General features: G+C 31.2%; 1 protein-coding gene across 1 annotated transcript in view; it reads right to left on the bottom strand.

Moving 5' to 3' along the window:
* LOC139520518 (cytosolic purine 5'-nucleotidase-like) overlaps positions 1-25,491 on the bottom strand; it is a 94,256-nt gene that overhangs the window by 65,785 nt on the left and 2,980 nt on the right. Inside the window, exons 3-4 of the mRNA XM_071313204.1 lie at positions 23,138-23,211; positions 9,219-9,336 (exon numbers count right to left, since the gene is read on the bottom strand). Coding sequence (XP_071169305.1) covers positions 9,219-9,336; positions 23,138-23,211 — 192 coding nt within the window. The remainder of the gene's footprint in view (positions 1-9,218; positions 9,337-23,137; positions 23,212-25,491) is intronic.

Here is a 25,491-nt window from a genome sequence, read left to right as displayed (position 1 = left end):
TAATTTACTCCCAGCTGTTATGGGAAAGGCAATATCAGTTTTTTAACTGCAGAGGCTCTGTTGGTCAACAGGGCGACTATACTAGTAGGCAATTCCCTTCATTGAGAGGGAGAGGGTTTCAAAAAGGGAACAGGGAATCTCGAAGAGGTCACATTTCTCAACCAGTTGCTATATATACAGTATAGATAACTTAAATATTATGATTTGGAAAATGTTACTAATGATCTATTGATATTAGATTTAATAAGAAATGGTTATAAAATTATTTTTAATGATGTACCACAAGGTTCATCATTTTTGAATTAAATACATTTCACCTTTCATAAGGATGAATTAATTTCAGAAGTCCAAAAATTGATAGCTAAGGGAGCTATTTAAGAGGTTGATCGATCAATGGAAAATCAGTTTATTTCCTATATTTTCTTAGTTCCTAAGAAAGATTGGTCTTCAAGGCCTGTATCTATTTGATAAATTCAAACATACTTAGCTTGTTGCTAATCAGCATTTGGAGCAGGACCATTTATCTTTTGTTTAGAATTAAATTTTTAGGATAAATATCTATATATATATAGAGAGAGAGCTAACATCTATAGATCACACAGATGCATATTTAAGTTTCATTTATGATTATATCACATTTTCCTGATTCATGTGGAAAAGACATTGATATGATATTTATGTTTTTGTTTTGGATTGGCTTCTGTATCAAGAGTTTTTACTAAGGTTTTAAAACCTGTCTATGTATTTATGAAATAATGTCACTTGAAGTATATACATGCTATAGTTTATACATTGATGATTCTTTTATTATGGATCAGAGTTTAGATGATTGTATTGTGAATACAGAAGAAGTGGTGCAAATGCTTGATAAGCTGTGCTTCGGAAGAAATTTTGAGAAGTTGGTACTCATTTCTTGGAAGCACATTGTTTTCCTTTGTCTCATTATTGATACTGAGCTATTTAAGTTTTTTCTGACAGATGAGAAATGGTAATATTATCTCCCTTGGGAAATTCTTCTTAAATAGAATTGTGTAACTGTATTATAGATGATTTACATCATATATTGGTTTTGTGACGAATGCTTTTAATGCAGTATCTGTGGGAATGTTACATTGCAGAAACATGGCGGGAAATAATGTTGAAACACTGTAGAGTTGTTACAGTATTTATTTTCATCAATACATGTAGGTGAATTTTTTTTAACATTTTAAAATCAGAAATTAAAAATTTGATTTATAGACCCATCCAAATAAGTTTTTGGATTGGACCAGATTCCTCGTAAGAAGGATTTGGGATCCAAATTTGAAGAAAATGTTTCTGTTGGTAGATGGAGCTTCTTTAAGAGTATGCGCTCATTTCATATAGATTTCATAGTATTGTTGGCTATATTTTTCTTTTGGAGAAAAAAGTTTTAGTCACAGAGAGTTATACAATCAGAAAATACATTTTCAGTAGCTTTTATTATGCAATAGGAGGTAAAACCTTGTTGTCACTTAACATGCTTACTACAAATATTTCATTATTTGGGCTTGGTGTTCAAGAAAGAACATTTTTATCACAGCTCTTTATATTCCTGGTAAGAAAATTTTGAGGCTTATCATATGGTTAAAAAATTTACAGATTCAAAAGGATGGCAATTGAAAGAAGATATATTTGTTTTGTTGTTATCACGTTTTCATTTTCAAATCTGTAGAGAATTACTTCGTTGTCTTTTGACCAACAAGCTCCTTTCAGAGATGTTTGTATTTTTCATGGTCAGAATTAAGACCTTATATTTTCCCATCTTTTTCATTGTTGGGGATAATTATAAAGAAAATTATTAGTGATAAAGTTCAGAAGGCTCTTTTGATTATCCTTTTTGGCCTGCTCAGAGTTGGTTTTCTTTGCTAAGACCAATTTTAATTTATTTGCCAGTTAAACTGCTAAGCATAAAAATTAGTAACAATGTTGCATACTGAAGATAATGTCTTTCTGTCAGGAAGAGACTTAATTCAACTGTATATTGTAAAAAATATAAGTGAACCAACACCTGAAGGGTTGATTGTGCGGTAGGGTAAAAACATGTGTATTATACTCAGAAATCACTTTAATATAAACAGGAGATTTCAGAATCATTTGTAAAATATATTTACACTTCATCTTGGAGACCATGCATCTATAATCAAGCATTATCAATATTTTTTGAGAAATTTCATTATTTGGTGTGTTCAAAGAGAACCAATTCCTTATCACCATCTAAAAAGGATGTTATTGATTATTGAATTTTTTGTAAAACACAAGCTTTTCATATTCAGCATGTTTAATGTGAATTTTCCTTGTTCTATGTTGAAACAGACTTTATCCTTTAAGAAATAGATGTTACTTAATTTGTTTGTTTACTACATGTATTTGTGGAAGGTTGCTTAAACCTGAATCTGCAATTGAAGAGTTAGATACTCTTTCACTTGGGAGATGAATTTAGTGCTATCTTTTTTAAGTTCTTAATATTCATTGGAGAATTTAACATTGAAGACTGTCTTTTATACTTGTGTCTTTATTTGCCTTGACTACAGCTGCCTTAAAGTACTATCTTTATCAGCTGTAGATTTACATTCTATGTTTCTTCATTCAGAGACATGGCACTTTATTTTTTCATATACATGAGTTTTTGAAAAATACTAGATCTGTTAGTTAGTTTACCTAACGAGGTGATCAAAGGTTTTGATAAACCAAAACTTTGTGTTGTTAAGACAATGATTTATCATGTTTTGTGTACAAAATAGGTGAGAGAATTCATCTAAGTCTTTTCGTAAAGTTTAGATAGTTAGAGAGAGTTCTAATTTTATCCGAGGTTTTAAGGTTAACTCATTTAGAGGAACCTCTTCATAGGTGCATTTAGCTTCAGAATGTTCTATTAAGGACATTATGGCAACAGTTTTGTCTGGACATATGATCAAACCTTTTACAAGTTCTATAACAGGAAAGTGAATAATATCAGTACTAAAACGCTTTTCTTCAGTTGTAGTTACTGTGATTGTGATTTTTATCCTTTATTAAATGTTGGCATTTATATAAAAATTGTTTTTAGTTTGTGTCTACACTTTAAACAAGCTAATTCATTACTTGAGACCGAAGGCGAAATATGAATAAGAATGTTCCTCCATCCAAGCATATCTTGGATGTGCAGGATGAAGGTCATTCTTAGAATATGAGCCTGAGGCTCGAAAGTAATTAATTCCCACCCTAGGGATTATCAGTCAGACCCACCCTTTTCCACTGGGTTTTATATTTGGTCGACACAAACTTGCTTTAAATTATGACAAGTTATTATGGAACAGGTGCTTATATACTAGGGTCAAGGTCACTGGCCAGCTATGGGTATAGTTTGTTTCTTTAAACAGAGATATTATATGTAAGCTTCACCCCTCATAGAGAAGTTAAGCTAATTCATTACTTTCGAGCCTCAGGCTCATATTCTAAGAATGACCTTCATCCTGCACATCCAAGATATGCTTGGATGAAGGAACATTTTGATTTAGATTTACTGTACATAAATTCAACCTGAAACAATTTTGGAAAGCTAATCTGAATAAAAGATCAGCTGTTCAAAAGTATACATGAAAGATTGCAGTATTTGACAGCTCTGTTGACATCTGCATGAAGGTGTTTGTAGAAAACTTTATATAGACATGACCAAGACAAAAGATAGTACCTTCACAGTTCTGCAATTCAAATCAAGTTTTTATTTCATGGATATATCTTTTTTTAATTCTAATTTAACCTTTTATCAAACTTTTTTTAAGGATAATTACTAGTAGATGATCCTATTAATAAAAGAGTGTGGTCAGCCCAGTCATAGTAAGAGAATTCTAAAAAGCTTTTCTCACCAATCAGGATAATTTGACAGGTGTCAGAAAAAATAAATAAACTGTCTAGAACAAATGTTCATAATGGCCAATTGACCAACTGACCATAACACTTTATTACAATTCTATGTTCTCTTTTGTAAATTAAGACAAAGAATTATTTTATTGCACAAATGTGTAGTCAATTTGTTATCTTTCTGGCTTAGATTGACTACTTCTTGAAAGGTGATGAAACATACAACTTGAAGAGTCTTAATATGTTCATTTCCTTCTGTCTATATGTTTCTCTTAGCTATAACTACTGTTTAATTGGCAGTCTTAATAACCTTTCACATCTGTAAATCATCAAAAACTATAAGGTTTTTAGCAATCTGACCTAATTTCCATTAAAATAACGATAAAAATTATTGAAATTTTGACCTAAAAATTACTTATTAATCACAGTGCAATAAAGAAAATGCACAGTAATAATAACAAAGACATTTGGGAGACTGCATCCTCTCTGAACATGACTATTACTTATAATAATAAAAAAACTATGTTTCCACACTTTTGACCTTGACGTTGACCTTCACCTTGATAGTTGAAACAAAAGATTCATTCTATAGGTGTATATTATTGTTTTCACATTGTCTTAAACCCAAGACAATCAGATCATATTTTTAAGCAGTGTTTGCTTTGTTGTCTAGTGACAATGCTTCAAAATCAAAAATCTAAACAGTTTGAACCACATTAACATCAGAAAGACCAGATAATTTTATTGAAAAACACTTGGACAGAACTAAATAATTTTTTTTCAGAATACTATTTTTCACTTGTAAGTAAGTATTTCTTGGTATTCAAACCTCAATTTTCAAACTTGGCTCAAAGATTATTTTAAGTGTTTTGATAGTTAGTGCGTTTCATAAACTGTTTACATTTTGACTTTAATGTCTGCATGTTGCAACTGCAATCTAACAAAAATTGAAAATCCATGTTTCAAACGAATTGGGAGTTCTTGGCTAAGTTCGAAATGCTTCTTTAACTCTTTGTAAAACTTTAAACGATTACTTCTAAACAATACATGCAGTTGCAGCTCAAAGCTATATTTCTTTTAACCACTGAATCTTAAACAAAATTATATGGTAAGAAGATTGATTTTACAAACATCAGGACTGAAAGCCATTATATAGTAATTTCATTGTGCCTAACATCTGGTTTGCTAAAATAAGACAGAAATTAAGTTTAAAGTGAACGTTTATGTAACTCTGGCGGGGAGATTAATTAAGCCAATCAGAGAATATTTATTTTGATTGGTGAAGGGAACCACTTTAATCTTCAGGTGCCAAAAACTTTTTCTTTTCCTTTTTTTTTTTTGGCAAACTTCATTCACCTGTGTTAGATCTGTTATAAACAAACACCATTACTTGGCGATTCTTGCTAGTAAGTTAAAACCTTCAGTCCCCCAACCGTTTCCGTCTTCAAAATGAGGGACATTATTTGGTCAAATTAATTTTACAGAAAAGAAATGGTAAATAAAGAATCATAAAGCCACTAAAATTGCAAAAAAGTATAAATCTTTGATAATAAACTGTTAAAAAACAGAATAGGAAGATATTTTCCATCTTTAGATTGTGTTCATTTAATATTACCCTTGACTTTTGAATCCTTTTGCATGTGCTCCTAAATAGCAGGAAGAAGTTACAGAAAAGAAGAAGATATGGTAAAAGATTTTCTAGTGTAGAAATATCAGTGGTGATGTCTTTGTAATATTCTGCAGTAGCATCCCTTTGTCTTCCATCATGTGACTTTCATTGAGGGAAAGACAACCATTTTTACCCATAGTATTTTGTAAAGTTAACTATGAGATCTGTCTCATCCGCAAATATATTCTTATACATTAATATCTGTCAATAAGACGTTTTTATAATAAAAAATCTTTTAGGGTAAGGTTGTTGCAATATCTGAATAGTTACTACAAGACCTCAAAATGAGACTATTTTGGCAGATTTGGGGTTATTTGAAATTTTAAGATCTTAGCAGATATAAAAGACAATTTAAGTTCAAAACTATAAATATTGATATTTGACAACATCTGACAGATGATATTTGATAATTCCTAATACTTTTGGGGTTTTTAAATCTAAGAGTTACAAAAGAGTTTGAATTGAAGATTTCCATTTTCTGTATTAAAGCTGATTATCATAAAATTTCAAATGAAAAGATGGACTTCACGAGTCAAGATTTCAAAGTAAATAAGGTGGTGACATCATACAAAAGCAGTTTTCCCTTTTTTTTGTAGAAGTACATATAGACTCAAACACAAACTTTTCAGATATGTATGAAAAACAATTAATCGAAATCCTGATTTTTAAATCAACAAGACTCTAACCTACTAAAAGCTGCAATCAATTAAATCAGTTCAAACTCATATAAGTATTATAGATTTTGAAAATTTAATTGTCTATTAATTGAACAGTGCAGGTGTTCTAAGAAAGCATCTGCCAAAATCAGTAGTACACATCTTGAATTATTCATTTCAAGTACTAAATGGTAAAAACAAAGTGACCTTTAGATCTTATGTGATACTTTTTGTGGATGATTTCAGGATGTCACTAAAACAAATTATAATATCATATTTGTAGGCTGAGGAAAATCTGTAGAATGCTGAATCAGCATAAAATTAAACACAATCAAACCCCAAGAAAAGTCCTTTTGTAACAGTTTGTGATGGGAGACATCAACCAATACCATTTGTGAAAAGCCATATATTTATACTGGAATCTAGATCAGATGTGTATAAATGCTAGTGACCTTTGATAATCTGTCACCAGCATGAAGAAAGCAAAGGCAGTTTCTGTTAATAGGCCAAATACAGCATCAATGACCGAAGCCAAATCTTAAAGTTCCTGACTGAATTTATCTATGCATAAAATGCATAATATTTTTCAAAAATATTGCCAAGTACAACAGCCACACCAACCACCAACATAGTACACCTCTAGTACTTATAGATGCACACCCTAAAAAAGCAACAATATAATATAAAACTAAATAGCTGAATAGCTACATGCACAAAATGAGGTGGGCTGAAACCATTCACATGTATATGGAATAGATATGTAAGTAACAAAGTTCTAATGAAAACCCTTTGATTTTCATAATTGTGTAACAATTTCGTACTTCTGTTTACAATAAATCCTCTATTACTTCAATAAAATCACCCACTGACAACTGTATTCAATTAAATAACAAATATAAATCAATCAATTGAAAAAAGAAAACAAAACACATTTTCTTCAGTGATATGATACTATTTAATGCTCAATTTTTGTGCAGTAAATCGCAGCATCAATATCAATGTTCTAAGGGGTAATAAATACATGATATTAAACAATTAACTCAAATTTCATCATTAATTTAAAGCTTGGCAGTGAAGGGAATAATTTATATTCCTATAATGAAGACTGTCAAGGCGAAGAGGGTTTTATAAATCTCTATAATGAGGTGCTACACTCAATAAAGAGTGAGAAAACATCTTAACCTTAAGTGACCATTGTTGATGTGCTTAGTTCTGTTTGAAGTAAACATCATCTTTGATAGATGGAAGTCAAACTTTTAAGAGGGTTAATAAAAAAATATATGGCATCAAAAGTTTTCACTGCAAAGAATGTTTAACTGTCTGTCTGATTTGCCTCCGGAAGTAATAAAAAAAACTATCGTACTTGACCTGTCCTGAATGGCTGGAAACCTGGGGTCATCTGGATCCATTTTGCATCACTAAAGACTATTAGTTAAAATATAATGTTTAAGGTTGGACAAACCTGAGTTCAAATAAAATACTGTTTTACAGCAAATACCTTCAATTTTTGTTTTCATCCATTACATTTGCTATTACAGACAATTAAGCCACCTTTGTGTGCCCTTGAAAGTGTAATAATTTTTGTCATTATAGAATCTTTGTCCCTTTGATTTTGTTGTTATTTCCAGTTATTTATAGTATAACTAATCGCCGTATTTGAATATCAAAAATAAGACAACGTGTGATCGAACGACGCATGGATTAAACTTGTGCTGCGCACTCGTTTAATCCATAGCGGCGTTCGGTCACAAGTTGTCTTATTTTTGATATTCAAATACGGCGAGTAGTTATTCTTTTTATTACATTGGCAAATGGCTTTTTTTTTTATGAAATTAATGTGAAAAATGTAAGGAACTATATCTTTTTCCTATGCATTGACAATTTGTTTTGATCCGACGTTATCGACGTCTTGACAACGCCTATTATTATACCTTACATATATTTTAAACAATTCTATTGGGTGAAACGTTATCACGTGACATGGAATAATTCAGTTGTTTTTCATTCAATTGCAAGGAAGGACGAATAACCCTAAAAATTTGCACCAGCGGTGAATAACCCTATTATTCACCGGTGAATAACCTTTTCAGTTTGTTGATTTGTACTTGAGTTACCTCCAATGAAAATGACGTCACAGACATAAATAAACAAAATGGCAGCGTTCACGTTACACTGGAAGCCCACCGAGAGAAATGGAAATAAGGCAGTGGTCATGAAAAGAGTGCCAGCAGCCGTGTCTCTTATAAACGGTCCTTTTCAGGGCCATCAATATTTTACAAAAAGATTCTACCTTTGTTGTACATTCGAGAAATTCTAGAACACAAAGCCGTTAAAGGTATTTTCAGCTTGTCTGTTTGTGTTGACTGTTGTGTAAAGTCCAAAGAAGTGTTCGAAAGGCCTTTCCAATGTTAGTTCAGTATAATAAAACAATTGTGGCCCCTTAGAGTCGATGAATATCCAAAATTGTCAACCCTTAAAAGTTATTTCACTTCGGGCTGCGCCCTCAATGAAATAACCTTCTCGTGTTGACAATTTTGGATATTCACCTCTTCAACGGGCCATAATTGTATATTGTTGTATGACGTCAGAGAGTGAAATAACCACGTTTATTTCACATGTGAAATTATCGGTTTTTATCTAACTGGGAAATCAATGTAATTCATTGCAACCAATGTAATAATTCATGGAATATTTGTCTTGTACTCATTCATTTCATTTCCTGTATTTTTTTAAATCTGTATGCAAGTTTTTCATGCCTTCTCCCCAAAATAATCATATTGCATGTTAAAGACTACTCCCAGCAAGGCTTTCTATCCAAAATACTATAGATGATTACTGTGTTACAATCTATCACTATTTCAGATGACATAGTGTAACAATATATGAAACTGACTCAGTTTCTTCTGTTTTCAACTGCCAAAATGCTACAGGATTTTATATCCAAGTGTTTTAAATATCTTTTATCTTTTATAAATGGATTTTATCTATCACATGTCTCCCTTTTTCTCTGTGTTAGAACTTTTTCTACAAACCTTATTGGGAATGTTGGATCATATTCAAACTCTCCAATTGGTTCAGGGTATCCCATCTCTAGCAACTTGTTCTTTATCAAATCAAATCCTAGGGTTTCATATTCTGGAGATTTGTATACTGAAATAATAAGAATTTTAACATGTACATGTGTTTCCAATAAGAAAGAATAATTGAACATTGGAAAAGCCAATCAAAAGTCATCAAAACTTGATTGAATGATGTGATTAAATTTGTTTCAATCTTTAAAAAAAAATTGCTGCACATTCAGGATGAGATTATATGAATGTGACATGAATATAACCCATGCTTTGTACTGGACCAACATAGGTGGATCCAGGGGGATCAAGGGGACTGGGCCCCCTTTTGTGGAAAACAATGTGGTTGATTATATGGGGAATCACTGAAGCATGATGCGACTGGGGTCCCCCTTATAAAAATTTCTGGATCCACCAGTGACAACATTCTAGCTCACAATGTTAGAGTCTGCAAGACATCAAATTATCGTACCAAATTTGTACTCTTTGTTTGTTCCTAACAAGATATCCAACCCTTGATCTCTTACATTTTGAGGTGAGCTGATGCTACCCAAATAGTTACAGGATGAAACAACAAACAGCTATATGTTGTCAACAGTATAATGATGCAACATTAAAACCCTTGTTCAGTTGGGTTACCAAAGAGACACCTCCTAACACTTCTGCACTGAACAGTGTGAAAATGACAATCAAAGAGAGAAAACAAACTGCAAAAAAAACCCCATTCAAACATAACTTTCACGTTCAGGTTTGTTTAGGGGCCAGCTGAAGGACGCCTCCGGGTGCGTGAATTTCTCGGTGCATTGAAGACCTGTTGGTGACCTTCTGCTGTTGTCTGTTCTATGGTCGGGTTGTTGTCTCTTTGACACATTCCCCATTTCCATTCTCAATTTTATTGAAATTGTAGACAACAAACAAAGATAGATTGAAATAAGTTAAGGCACCAGTCTGTCTTCTATAAATAATTATGTACATTTTGTATATATAACTTAAAGGACCAATTATAATCATCTGTAAATAAAATCATCAAATCAGTCTTTTTTTAGATATCTTAGCTTCTGATCTTAGTATGTGTACCATCAATGTTGAATGTCAATGCGGTTTGTTTTTCCAAAAACAGATAGATAGCTTTCATTTACAAAACAGCAAACATTACAAAAGCAGTCAAAGTGATGTGTTTTGTAAAGTGAATAACATTCTTTAAAACCAATGTAACTTTTTTGTTGCTTTTTGTTTCTTTTATTAAAGAATTAAGTGCTGCTAAAAGAATCTACAAGGGTTTATTTTTAAGAACAACTCTCTCTAATTCTATTGCCTCTTTGATCAGTCAGATTTCTTTAGGTATCCCATCTTTATAACTTAAATTTCCTTTGAGGTTGCAAACATATGAAAAACAGCATTTTCATTTGAACATATTGCTCTTTTTATCAAGCTTTTCACAAAGAAGAGACATTTTATTATTCAATTTTATTTATGCTGATTTCCTGTTTTATACTTTAATTACTTTTGAAGTAAGGGTCAGTTTAATAGACGTTTAAAATACTTTTCCCACAATATGAACATCATCCGTACCTTTCAAACTGCACATCTTAGAAAGATTCTTTTGTATTCGGTCATCAAAAACATCAAGGTGCATAAATTTATCCTTATATTATTATCAATGAATGTCAATTTCTGAGTCATTAATTGTCAAATATCTATCACATGAAAGAAGCGCAAAAAAAACTTTTTTAATATCATATCAATTTTAACATGTGAAGATACTTCCTAGTGCATTTTGTGGTCTACAATGTAAACTTGTCTGCTTCACTTGATGAAGGTCATGACTCTCATAGGTCAAAAAAAGATTCAAGGAAACAAGTGTTTTTTCTAAACATGCTTACTTAATGTTATGGTCAATTAATCAAGGAAAAAGGGAGGGGGCAGAATTTAGTTCATAACAGGGCCGTTTCCCTTACTTTTCACAGTATTTGGGGACAATAATTAAATGTTCCGGTGGGGTATGGGGATATTTTGTGAATTAAATGTACATTTGTATATGTTGCTATCAGTATGCATGCTTTTTTTCTTTTTGTCACCTTTTACCAGGCTATATATACCAGGATATTCATCTTCAAAACTCTCCTGTCCCCATATTAACTATAAATTGGTTGGAAGATCCTTAGAGTACTTTTTGAAACTTTAAAATATTCAAAGTTCAGTGATGTTCATCAACTTCCTGATTTTGATACAAATACACAGAAATTGACCATACATCATTCCAGTGGATGACTGACATTTGAAACTTTTATAATTAGTACTATTATGTATGTAAATTTTCAGGTCTAAAATGAATAGTGTCTATTGCATGTCAATTATATTTTACATTGATACATATAAGACATGTATTCTTGTCTCAAATTAAGGACAAACTCAAAAGCTTGGTTATAACATCGAAAATAACTGAAGCACAACATTCAGTGGTAGATCTAGGCGGAGGATTCTATGGGTTGCAACCCCCTCCCCCCCTTTTTTTTTTTAAAGATCAATGCATTTGAATGGTGAAATATAGTTGGTACACCCTTTTTCTTCTGGGTTGGGAAACCCCTTATAAAAATGACTGGATCCGTCCCTGACATTCATTTGTACTCTACTATAATCATAAGTACTCTGGCAAGTCACATTTGAGAATTTTTTAGCTGAAAGAATTAAAGCAAATATTTATGTTATGCAGCACAAATCAATGAATGTGCAAGTGCATTTACCCTTTGGATTATGCAGGAACACCACTTTATTGGCATGATTTTTTACCCTTTGAAAAAATATTAGAACTAAGAGATTTAGATTAAATAAATGTTAACTGGAAACAATAATCCTCAAAGATGCAGTTGTTCAGTGCACTTCAAGGTAAGGATTTCTATTTGAAGATTGAAATAAAGTCATTACGACATACGTTTCATGCCATTATACAACTTGATCTTTTAGAATTTTGACAATCCTTAATAGCCATTATAATTGCTAGAGTCATGTGCTTAGTGCATCCCAAGATACTTCACAAAACTAAAAGCTATAATACTTTAAAAAATAATTTTTCCTCCCCCAGATCTTAACTGACTTAATTCTGGTGCAGTTGTTATACTCTCATTCATTATATTAATTTACGAGTTAACTTCCCATTGAAACCATTCTGAATGGGCAAACTGCCTAACAGGGGAGAAATTTTTATTCAGACTATGTACATCTTTCTATACAGGCCCCAAACAAGAACCTGTATTCCATTGGTTGTTGTTGGTTTGTGTCTGTCATAATGTTTTTTCCTTTGTTGTTACCAGAAGTAAAAATATGTCCATGGGTTTTCTCTTTTGAATTATTCCACATACTGTCATACAAGGGCATTTTATAGCTTGCCAAATGAAATGGGAATTGCTCATTTTTGAAGGTTGTATGGTAGTCTTTAATTTTTTTTTACATCTTTGTCCATTAGTCTTTAAGGTACCAGTGTTGTCTAACTGGCAATTGATGATATGTGGGTTTTACTGTCTGGCTATCCTGTCTGGATATTGTGGACTAACTTCTACCTATTGTGCGGTTATAGTTTTGATGACCGTTTAGCTTTAACTTTACATTGAGGAGTATGATATGGCGTATCTGGCCGTTCCAAGATCGATAGTGCTGTTGTTACTGCCTCTGGAGATGGCATTATTAGTGGCGATGTGTGTGGTGGTGTCCGGAGTAACTCGGGATCATCTAGGTCAAATCCCTTGTTGTAGTCAATCCAGCATCGCTTGCCTCTGTCGCTGGTTGGTTGAAGAAAATATTGGTGATGGCATGCCTTCCTTGGGTGGAACAGACTGATGATGATGTCTGTTTTGATGACAATCCCCTCAGGTTCACCTTGGTATTTTGTAGGTATTATCTCCCTGTTTCCCTCTAGCTATGTTTTGGCTTCTGTTTGCTGTTTCTGGTCTACCCTGGTGTTTGGTGGTATAACCTCAGCTGATGTTGCAGCAGAGCTTTTGACCTGCACCCACTGGTCATAATGCTTGGCATCCCTTCTCCTGGTGGATGGTGGTTTACTTTTTTCCAGGGCAGGCAGGTTTGGATTTACTGGAGGATGCCTCTGGTTCCTTAGCCTTGTTCCATGTCAATTGTATGGTTACCTGGTCAGTACTTGCGGAAAACTTCCAAGCAGGTTCATGGCTGCTAACAAAGCATTCAATTCATCAGGGATTTCCATAATGATTTGTCCAAGAAGTGAGTCATGTTGTGAGCTGTGATCTATACAATGAATTCGAAACTGGCAATTATACTACATCTCCTTATTTGTATACATTACTTACAAGGGAGATAACCAGAGTATTGTCAGAATGAAAGTTTATGAACTATCAATTTTGTGAGAAATGTTGCATCCCAAGTTTCAAATGTCTCTACAGAAATAAAATCACACACACACATTATGATCAAGTTTATGGCAAATGATAACCTTACTTTAACATCTAACAATTCAGAAGAAAACTTTATGGTAATTTTCATAGATGACAGTATTTTTTTTATTGAGGTAAAGTTTTGTTATCCTTGAATCTAATTTCCCCTAAAGATTCAATTTTCTTGAGTGTATATTTTCTCATTTTTATCTTAATTGTGTAATTAGCAAATATTTTTCCCTTCCATAAATCACTCACTGTACAATAAGGTATATTGAACTTTATTATATCTAGTGACAATACTAGTACACTAGAATAGCAACGACATGACAGAAGGGTAGACATGCTCTCATTATTTCAAAAGTACCATGATATGCATAATTCTTTTGTCTAAAACAAAACTTGATATCTGATGCAATTTTAGATGCACAATTATTTCCTTAAAAATGCTTTTTTAACCCTAAGTAGGTGGAGCACTCTAAAGGATAAAAAATATGCAGATGAAATTTCTACAAGTAAGCTACATTGCCAGACATCTTTACATCTTGTCATCACGCTAATCACTCAAGCTATTGATATTGTCTACAAAACACCCATAATTTCTGTTTTTGTGAAACTAGATCACTAAACCAATCACTACATCTTAAAGATAGGGTAATTTTCATTATCTAGTTCTGACATTTCATAATTTTATCATTTGGAAAATCATATTTTGGTAATTGTTGCATTGATGACCACATAAAATAACAATGTTTTGCTTTTCAAAAGATTGCATGTCAAACAGAAAAATCGTCATTTATAAGTATTTGTAAACTTTTGAAAGATAACCTTTGTCACCTGAAAATAGGCGTGAATTCAGGTGCAATGAAAAATCACGGAACATCTGCTTGAAAGGAAAAAAAGGAAAAAACTTTAAATATATCATTTAACATAATTTTGTAAATGAAAGATATTGCTAGTGCAAGTTGTTTTAGATTTTTAAAATTTTGGTATTTTTTGGATACTGTAAAAAATAGTGATAGATTTGGGATAATTTTCAAAGTTATAAATGTACTGTAAATTTATCACTTGTTAGATACCATTTTTTATCAATTTTGTTGGTACACATGAATGCAACAAAACATTTCAACAGAGTAAAAATTTACAAATAGCATGAATGCATACTGTAGCATATATATTGACCTCTGTATGTCTTTATATTACCTTTTACCAATTGCTTTGAACATGCCTGAAATATTTGCCACTGGAGTTTTGGTAAACATCAATCAATAATTTATACAATGCATGTACTTTAACATCCAGTTGTATTCTTTAACAACTTTGATGGTTTTTTCTGTAATGATTTATCTTGTCGTGCAGGCATGTTGTCCAGGTGAAAAGAAACTAACCTAACAAACAAAAAATCTCATGAAGATAACAAAAGCTTACGTTCATACTTTAGTAGAAAGCGATGTGTACTCTTGAAATTCCTCTGAATGATTCAGCAAAGGTTTACATTTTTCCTAAGAAGTTTTAAGTACTTTTGGGAAAAAACATAGCAATTTTCATTTTAGTTGTCAAGCAAGAGCTACGTGATCATAATAATGCACAATTTAAAATTTCTTATCTACCGATTCGTTGGTCTAGTATTCTGTATTGCATCAAGTTTGTTTTTATTGGTGAAACAAAAGTTTTCAATTTAAATTTTCAAAAATTACGTAGGCCTATACATTGTATATCCAAAACAACATTTTTGTGGCATGAAATTTTTCCAAAACATAAAAATATCAGTAATTTCCTGTATTTAAATTTTCAGCAAACTCAGACAAATTAAAAGTGTCAGAAATAAGTTTAAAGACAATTTTTTATACAAATGTGATAATTTCTTTTGAATTAGAAAGTAGGTTTTGTTTAAGAATTGCCCACTGCATTCATTTTATTTCAATGTTTTCCTTTAAAATTCATTCCCATACACGAAAAAAATATACCTCTTCTTTCAACCCCTTCCAAGAGTTACCCATAAATAATACCTGTACTACCAACAGAATCATTTCATAAACTTGAAATTTTTCTGAAATTTTTTTCCCAAAATGAAATGCTTTAAAGAAAAATTCCCCCAAAGCTGTCTGGTTAATTCAATTAATTTGCAATGATTTATGATTGCATATATATCTAAAATATGTTGTAATATTTTCACCTTTTGACATTTGAATGCATCATCTTATTCTATTACAAGAAATGTACTAATAATAATACATAATCATGTTTTAATGTGTACTTTAACAAATTCTTATGTTAAGAACAAAAGAATTTATATTCTTTTTACAAGTGAAACTGACATTGGTAGAAATTTTAATAAATGGTCTACTAGTAAGTCACTGTGAATTTGTCAAACAAGCCGAGCATTAATAATGCTCTCTGATGTACTGCTGTATTTAGTTCAAAGTGTGATATTTGTTATACAAGTCAGGCTGAAATAATGCCTCCTGTCCTACTCCTGTTTCGTGTTCAAAAGACAAACAGGAAGACCTTGTCATATTAACGCCATAACTTCTTGATGTTATTCAATAAAATGTTACCATCTTCATTTATCATGAGCTTACAAGGGGTTAAAAGGGGATATAATTTGACAATGACAATATAAATACAAAATGAGAGGGTTGGCAAGGAGTACCCAGGAGACTATGAATTGTAAAAAAATAATATGTAAAAACAAAAGTTTTTTTTTCTCAATTTGACACTTATAGTCAAAAATACGATTAGAAGGATGCATATCAATCATTTTTTGGCTCTCTGATCACTTAACATTAGTGACAACTGACAATTGATAATAAAGTCCAATCATCCACTCCCTGGCACCTCTTGTTACATCAGTACTCTCTCAAAGAGAGTGGCATGATTTGTGCCTAGACAAACTGTCTTAAACAAGTAAGAAAATTGCTGTCCAAATGTATTTGTAAAAGAAAGAAAATATGGTACAATTTCTAATAAGACAACTCTCCACAGATGACCCTAAAATTTAAACTATAGGTCACCATACAGCCTTCAACAATAAGTGAAACCCATATCACATAGTCAGCTATTGCACATTTTGTGTTGTCCCCTATTTAAAGTCATCTTCCTTAAATACTTGTCATTTTATCAGGTTAATGACAAGTTCTTATTGTAATGTACCTGTGAACATGACAATTATGACAAAAACAATAATTCTATCTTTGTTTAAACCACGTTTAAACATGCGGTGTAACAAGACTCCTACATTTTCTTTGTATTTTTTGTACTTTTTAGATTTGTATTTTTGTATGTTTTAAACAATTAAAAATCACAAATGAAAACCATACCTTGGCAATTATGCACACTTTTTGCAATGCATACTGGTACATGTATTTTTGCATTTAAGAACAATTAACAATTCATTAGTGGAAACCAAACCCCTAGGACATGGCATATGTGCATAACTATGTACCTTGTATCGTTGTTTTTTCCGTTAAATAAAACAATCAACCTTTTTAAAGCTCAATATTAAATACATGTTCACTGTCAGTGTCACACATTATGTGCTGCATAAATTTATTATAAGTGTTCTCCCTTTAATACTCACATTCATAAAGATATGCATAGTTATAAGTAACTTGTATTTCAATTCACAGGAAATAGGTTCAACAACATCAGATAATGTTTGTATTTAAAGTATCGTTGGGTTTCTGTCTAACAGCTATTATTATGAGAAGAACAGTATATGCCAATGAGACAGCAACCCATTCAAAATAAGAAATCTAAAGACTACTTTTTTTCACTAGAGGAGATGAACGAAATCTAGAGGTCAACATATGGTCTTTAACAAAAGACAATTGTCTGTAACATATGTCAAGAGCTGAATTGTACCATGTCCAATGTATGTCTGTGTCATTTTGGTCTCTTATGGACAGTTGTCTCATTGGCAATCATACCACATCTTCTTTTTTATATTATATACACATCTTTTGGTTTTTATCTCATTTGGTTGCTGGCTGATTGACATACTGTAAAAGCAAAAAAACTTGTTGGGGTTTTAATTTCAATAATTTATGGTGGATAGATAATAGCCATGAAATTAAAACCATAATAAAATTTTAACCACCAATTAATATAATAATTTTGCATACTAGAAACCATGAAAATTAATTACCATGAAATCTTATTTAGTAACAAAAACGTAAAATACTAAAACCATGAAAACTTTGGTTTCTACAGTATACCACAGTTCTTGCTACCTATCTTTAATGTATATATATACTTTACATCTTTTTTTCAAACAGAAAACACAGCCACTGTAACTGACAAAGGCCAGTGACTGTTTGAGTAGGTGTATATATTTGAGTAAAGTTTTGCCAGGTGAATGTCTTAAGTTTTACAGGAAATAACCATTTCATGTTAATTAATCCTGATTATCTCAACTCTTTAGCCCTAATCCATTTCTTGATCAAAGTTAACAAAAAAATCTTCAGATAATGATGAAATAAAAAAACGTAACATTATGAACTATGAAGGAAAAACCAAGACAGCTGGCGAAAAAACAGATCAATTAAAGCTGATGAAGTTGTCCATCCCAGCAAACTATAATGTAACCCCTATCATCAAATAGACATATGCTACACTTAATTAGAAAACCATTGACATTCATCTGCTTTAAAGTTACGCATTACCAAAATATTGGTCTATATGCTGGAAAAATATACAAACAATCAAACATAAATTGAAAAACCAAACCAATTGAGAAACGATGATGAAGTTGGCACCAAACTGTTTATCGATGTAACACATCATTAAAAAATAACTTCCTGTTTCTTAAATACTTCACTGCCTCATAATGAGTACAGATACACTAGTATTAGGCAATTTGAAAGAAATCATCGTAGTAAAAGAAGATATAGTAGACTTTGAACGATTTCCTCTTGTGGCAAACCTTCTTCTTGATTATCAATTTCAGCTTCTAGCTTCGAATTGGTGAGAATCTGAATTATGGATCCCAATTCTTCTCTTATTTAAACCAGGTAGTCTATAAAAGCTTTTAAAAACATCAAATAATTTGACTGATAGTAACTAAAAATCTCTCAGGCCTGAGATACTTTTTTCTTATAAATACAGATATACTGTAATCTTCTCATAAATCATGAATGGTGAGCCTATTCAAAAATGACCCCTGAAATTTTGTGGACTGCTTGAGGTTCATTAAAAATATATAATAAGAAGATGTGGTATGATTGCTAATGAGACAATTCTCCGTCCGAGTCAAAAGGTATAAAAAGTTAACAATGGAACAGAGAGCCTTGGCTCACTCCTAACAGTAAGCTATAAAGGGCCCCCCAAATGACTAGTGCAAAACAATTCAAGTAAGGATTCCCATTCAAGTTTGTCATACTGATATATATATTACTATGAGTAAATATTCAGAAACCATACAAAGATTACTTTGTCGTAGAACAATCCCTTCCCATTTTCAACTAGCTTTGAAAATTAATTGTTGAAGAAGGGAAATATATAAGTATAGTAAAAAATTGCTCTAAAGAAGTAAAAATAGCAACATTAATAAATAAATTAAATTCAAATTTATCAATATCAAGTTATTTGAAAATTGAAAATTTCAATAAATTGTGGATTAAATTTACTCATTTGTTCGATTGTAATTAAAGTCCTATTATAATTCATATGTGAAAAACATGATAGAATGTTAATTTGTGAACTAACAAAAAAGTTACATCAAAAATATTCATCAGAACATTATATTTATATTTATTTTCTTTTTTTTCTGTGTTAATTTTTTCTTTTTTTTAATTATTTTAAATTTTATTTTACTTATTTTTCCTCAAAATTTCCATTCTTAAAAAAACTATAAAAACTTAGAATATCTGTATGTTTGTTAAAACAATTATTCTAATATGATGAATACATTTATTTGTGGTCCTTATTTTTAAACTTTTATTATGTTATTTTTTAATGCAAATGAAAAATGCGGTATTATATTGCAACTACAGCTGATATATTTTTTTGTAAAATGAACTAACAAATAGTAACACATATATATTTGCATGATCTATTACTAACATTAATGAGGCCGGGATAAGGTACCGGTATTCGATGTTTTCATTACTACAGTAACAAATGTACAGATTTCAATAAAAAATGAAAATTAAAAAAAAAAATAAGTTATTTGAAAATTGCAAACAAACTGTTAAAGTGATTCTATGTTTCAAATGTTTACAATTTATTACTGAAAATACAATAAGAAAATTAATTAATAATAAGACATTTATGGCATTGGACGTGTTAATGTGTTCAAATGACAGATCATAGCGAAAATCCGCACAATTCTACTTGATCAAAACAGCTTTTAAAAACCATTATTCTTTTTCTACATTAAAAAAATTTCCCAGCTTTAACAATTTGAATATAGATGTCTTTGTAATACATCATTGCATCTTCAAAAATTAACAGACGTAAAAAGTTGATGTAAAAATAATAATTAATGGCTACTTTTAATCAAACGCACCAAAACTTTTGAATGCATCGTTCAAGGTGAAGTTATTTAATAATTTTTCTAATAGTAATACTTCAAAACAGAATATAAAATTTCAAATGGAGCTTGGAAACAGATACACAATAGATAATCTGTCGATGGAGAGCTGTTTTTTCCGCTCGGGTGATTCCCAAGAAATGACTTCCTGTTAAGTGTGAAAATATTGTCCCGACATAACAGTAAAGATTAAAAGAACACCTACACTTTAATCATTTAAAGAAAAATATTGTAAATACAAATTTAAATTTTGATGAATCACTGTAGCCCAATAAGAATATAAAGAAAGACGTAATTTCAAATCTGATAACCTTCAACAAAAGATAAGACATTTTTAAATAGCCACAAAGACATAACAGTACTTAAATTTCAGTAAAACCAGATTTCCCCTTTTTTGTTAATATATGACAGGGCATTAACTTTTCAGTCAGGTCATGATATAATGGCCCAATAATTATCAGGTCATGATATAACAGCCCAATAATTATTTTAAACCTAAGAAGGTCACTATATACTATATCCTATAAAAGAACATCCCAACCAAATTTGGTTCAAATAAGCAAAATCTTTTAAGAGATTTGGAATTTCAATTACAAATGTCAGAAAGTTTTGCTTATTTGAACCAAATGTAGTTGGGATATTCTTTAAAAGTATTTTGTTAAGGTTTAGTCAACTGTAACCTCAAACCCTTGGGACTTATGCCTGAAAGGTTCAATGATTCCAGAGAAAAAACTCATTATGTATATGCCTGTCCCTAGGCAGAAGCCAGTGGCTGTTTTGGTTCCCGTTTATCATTGTTGTATACCTTATATTGGTCTCTGCATAATCAAGCCATTGCTTTTCCTATTTGAATTGTTTTACGTTTTGTAATTTCTTGGCCTTTTAAGTTTTATAGCTTGCCATGTACTATGGGTTTTGTTAATTTTTGAAGGCTGTACATCTACCTCAGTTGGTCTCTTATGGATAATATAATTTATCTCATTATAAATATAAGTGACCAGTAATTGACTAAGACCAATGTTTTATGGTATCATTTTTCTTTTTTTTTATTCACAAACCCTTACAGCTAGTTAATATCAACTATTTATGCAGCAGAAGTTCATTGACTAAGGCCCTTTAAAAGCATTATAGAAGAAGAACATAAACAAGAAGTAAATTTTTACAATGTTCTGAAATAACATTCCAACATCCGTTCTTTTGTCATTCAAGATTTTTAAAAACAACATTCAAGAAAGATGTAATTACGTGTACTACAATTCAGACTAAATTTTGCATCCTTGCTAGGTTTTACACTTCAATACTAGGTATGTAATTACAGTTACAGTATAAAGCTCTAGAAATTAAACCAACACCCTGTCATCCTCAAGACAAGCACACTTATTATACCATAATTTCAAAGTCTGATGGGAATTTTAAATTTATTCCTGACTGCAGCCATATAGTCATATACTGATTATATTACACCAACATCCTGTCTTTTGAATACACTGAAATTTAACAATAGGAGCAGGTGCAATTACGTATACTACAATTATTAATGAAAAGTACTATTGCAACTGCATATTTGTTTACCCCTAAAACACCAGGATGGTAATTGTATACCTTTTTTTTACATTTTATATCTGGGTCAAAACAAATGACCCGAAAAGATTCAGAATAAATAATAGCGTTTTTAGCATATTTATATTAAATACAACACCTGGGTTTCCCGCCTTTTCTTCTACCTGAGAAATTTACCTGTAAATAAAGTAACAAGGTACCTGATTAATAAGAGGCTTTCAACATTTGTCATTGAGGTAGCCGATATCATATAATACCTATCTACTTATAGAGTTGTTGAGTTATTGCCCATAATCAATTTAATTCCAAAATTGTCACCACTTAGCTTGGTGTAAACAGGAAATTAGGACATTTTTATAGAGATTAGAAAGTTGTTTATATGTGAAATGAAAAGGTACACGAACAAAGCAATAAAGTGGATTGTAAACTAGTACCTGATGGAATTTTTATAGCATTGTAATTTTATGCCCTATGCCCCTATTAGAAATTATAGGTTAACTTTTGTATCATATGGTAAAATGTGAAATGAAACAATCCTTATTTACTGTGCAAGCTACCTAAGACAAGAAAAGCACTTAAATGATACAAATGCTGGAAATTATTATTGCAGGTTTTTTTTACTGTTCAAAAGGGTGAATTGGTAGTACAGGAAATGAGCCCAGAGTCAGAATAAGAGAGCATAGATTACTTTGGATTGAAATTAGCTGTAACAGTGTTTTGCTTTAGATGTAAAAAATCTTGTAGCACAAATTAATACCCTTTTTTCAACTAGCCCCTTTTCATACACATAATTTAAATCATAACATTAATGGTGAACTTTCCTGAGAAATTCATTAAAGGAGGCCACTACTGAGTGCACTAAAATGTGACTGGTTTTTTTTACTATAAAGCAAAAACTTATTTAAGCAACACAGTAAAATATACCCTTCTTGCTTAATATGATAGGCTAATTTAAATCATGCATCGTTGAACTTGCAACATCCTTTTTTGAAAAAAAGAGAATACAAATTGCAAAAATGCACTCCACCCAGACAATCATATTGATAGCTTCAATGAACTCCCTTATAAAAGGAAAAAATACATGGTCAAGACTTGACATGAGACAACAAACTCATTGTTTGAGAAAAAATTCTGATCTTAAACATGTTAAAAGCATGTCGCTTCATATGAACAGATCAGTGCAACACATTCTCTGAAGATGGCTGACTTTATCTTTAAATTATGGAAATGTTTCCCTATTGAGACCAAGGTGTGATTGTGACACTCAGAAAAGTGGCTGCTGGCAGATTCAAATATTTTTTATACTGTCAACCAGTTGTGTTTGGAAGGTCTTACTTACCTGATATTACAAATAAAATATTGCTTGTTTCTGATTGGTAGACTTTTACCTGCTATAGTGTAATCCATGTCAAAGCCATAAAACTTCACTGAATCCAGCAATAGTCCTCTGTTGACAAACACTCTGTAAAAAGGATTTACATGTGCATGAGAAACTCGGCGATCATACATATGTGACATATTTATCTAATATCTTGTAATCATATATTGTTACTTTCGGTGTAGAATAATCAAATATTGTTACTTTCAGTGTGGATTAATCAAGTTTATTCCACTAGAACATCTGATGTAATATAAAAATCACTTTCACAGTATGCCTATATTTGCTCAGTTATATTAATTGTTTTAAGGTGACTTTTCCGCTATCACTGTTCTATAATCCAACAGCTGTACCAGAACCTGATATTGACAATCAGATTTTGTCGTCAATATTTGTGTTCCTGGCCTTTTATTCAATGCTAGCACAATTAGTAGCAACAAAATTGCATGTAATTTTGAATTTGTCAATTTTCACTAATTCTTTGAAGTAAATCTAGATGAACAGGCACTTTTAATCAGCTTCTATAAACATTTATTGCAGTGTTAAGCTGACATATATGTTGTTTTAGATATTTTCAAAATTTATTATTCCCTGTAAACCTCATTTAACATTTTGTAATGAAAGGGGGAACCAAAGGATATTGTTTGACATTCTAAAGATTTTTTTTTAACTAAAGATTAATGTATTGTTTCAGGTGAGGGCCATCAGGGTATTTTTGGACAATATTCAATCCATTAAAGTAATTAAATCTTTAATAATCTGTTTAAATAATTTCTGTTTTAAATTTCAAATTCACCTCTGTATAAGCCTATTATTGGAGTCAACTGCATACACCCTATTAGTATAGGTATGTGCATTAAATCACGATTTAAAGTAAAGGTACAAGATAAAAATAATGTAATAAAATATTATTGTAGTCACTGTCCCTCCAAAACCTAAAAATCAATGTTAAACAAATATCAATGCTCTCAATTTAAAAATTGGTTGTATTCAGCCTGAAAGCATTTAATAACATGTACAAAAATGTATATTTAATTTTGCACTATAATATAAATATGATGAATTTAAATAGGCTCCCGAGAGCCTTTAAGCACCTGTTACCATGGTACAATATCTTCTACCCTGGTCCCTGGTGCTTACTGTACATGTATCTGAATTATACAGAATAGAGTTAGTAATAACAGGTAGACTGTATAATATGTGGTGTAATATATCTAGAAAATCAGTGCTATTTAAAATTCACAGAGCTATTTGAAAATATTGGGGAGAACAGTGTATTAGATAGGTTTTGCATAAATTTGACAAATTTTGGCAAATCTTTTTATATTGCTGAATTACAGTATGTATGTGAAATAGTTATGATTGTACGGATGCTTGATTTACTTAATTTTAGTTTCACGTTTATATCCAATGCCTTTTTCTGCACATACTAACAATGTCATTGAGGTGTCAGAGTGTTTTCTTGTTGAATGCATTTAACAAGCAACCGTCCTTTAGCATGTGCATTGTTTTGACATAGTCTTTTTTATCAATTATAAAAAAAATGGTATGTTTCAAAAGGGTTTTTCTTTTATGGGATCAAATAGTTGTACATCATTATTTTGACCAGAGATGTTTTGACTGTTTCACTAAATATTTTGTACCAAACATATATTAAGTCTATTGTCAACTAAATTTTTTTTTAGCCATAATACTGCTAACAGAATTTGGTTTCAATTGGACCAGTTCAGAAGAGGAGATACATTTGTATTGGTTGAGTTTGGGCCAGCAAAGCTAAAAACATATGTTGAGTAATTACCTTTCAGCTAATGAAAGTGTGCTCTGGATCTGAGACAAAAATCAATAATTTAATAGTTTTGTCGCTGAGGAAAAACTAAAGAAACCAAATTTATTGTTTTGAATTTAACCTTATATTCTATTTCAGCAAACACAAGATTATACATTTGACTTTCAAGTCAAAGTCATACAAATTACTGTGAAAGGGATTATATGCACTGCATCTATTGATAGAAATATTTACGAAACTAGATGGGAACTAACATTACAAGCGTATAGATTAGTTGCATCTCAGTTGTATTAATTTAAGTACCTTAATTTCTCAGAAAGAACAAATCAATTGGTAAAAAATCAAATTATATGCAGTAATGAAATATATATCCATTATAAATAAAAATCAAATGGTAAAGAATTTTATAAGAATAAATATATATTCATTCTTCATGCCTAAATATCATGTACTGTGTTATGATGCAAGATAAAAAGTGAAGAGGAAAGGTAACACCCGGTCACCAAAAGCTTTATTTTTGTCGAGCCTAAGTGGTCCAGTTGTCTAGCGCGCCAGCATAGTGTAAGGTAATTTGGTGC

Source organism: Mytilus edulis, chromosome 4 (genome assembly GCF_963676685.1).
Source record: "Mytilus edulis chromosome 4, xbMytEdul2.2, whole genome shotgun sequence".
Lineage (NCBI taxonomy): Eukaryota > Metazoa > Mollusca > Bivalvia > Mytilida > Mytilidae > Mytilus > Mytilus edulis.
This window is presented reverse-complemented; position numbering and strand designations above follow the sequence as displayed.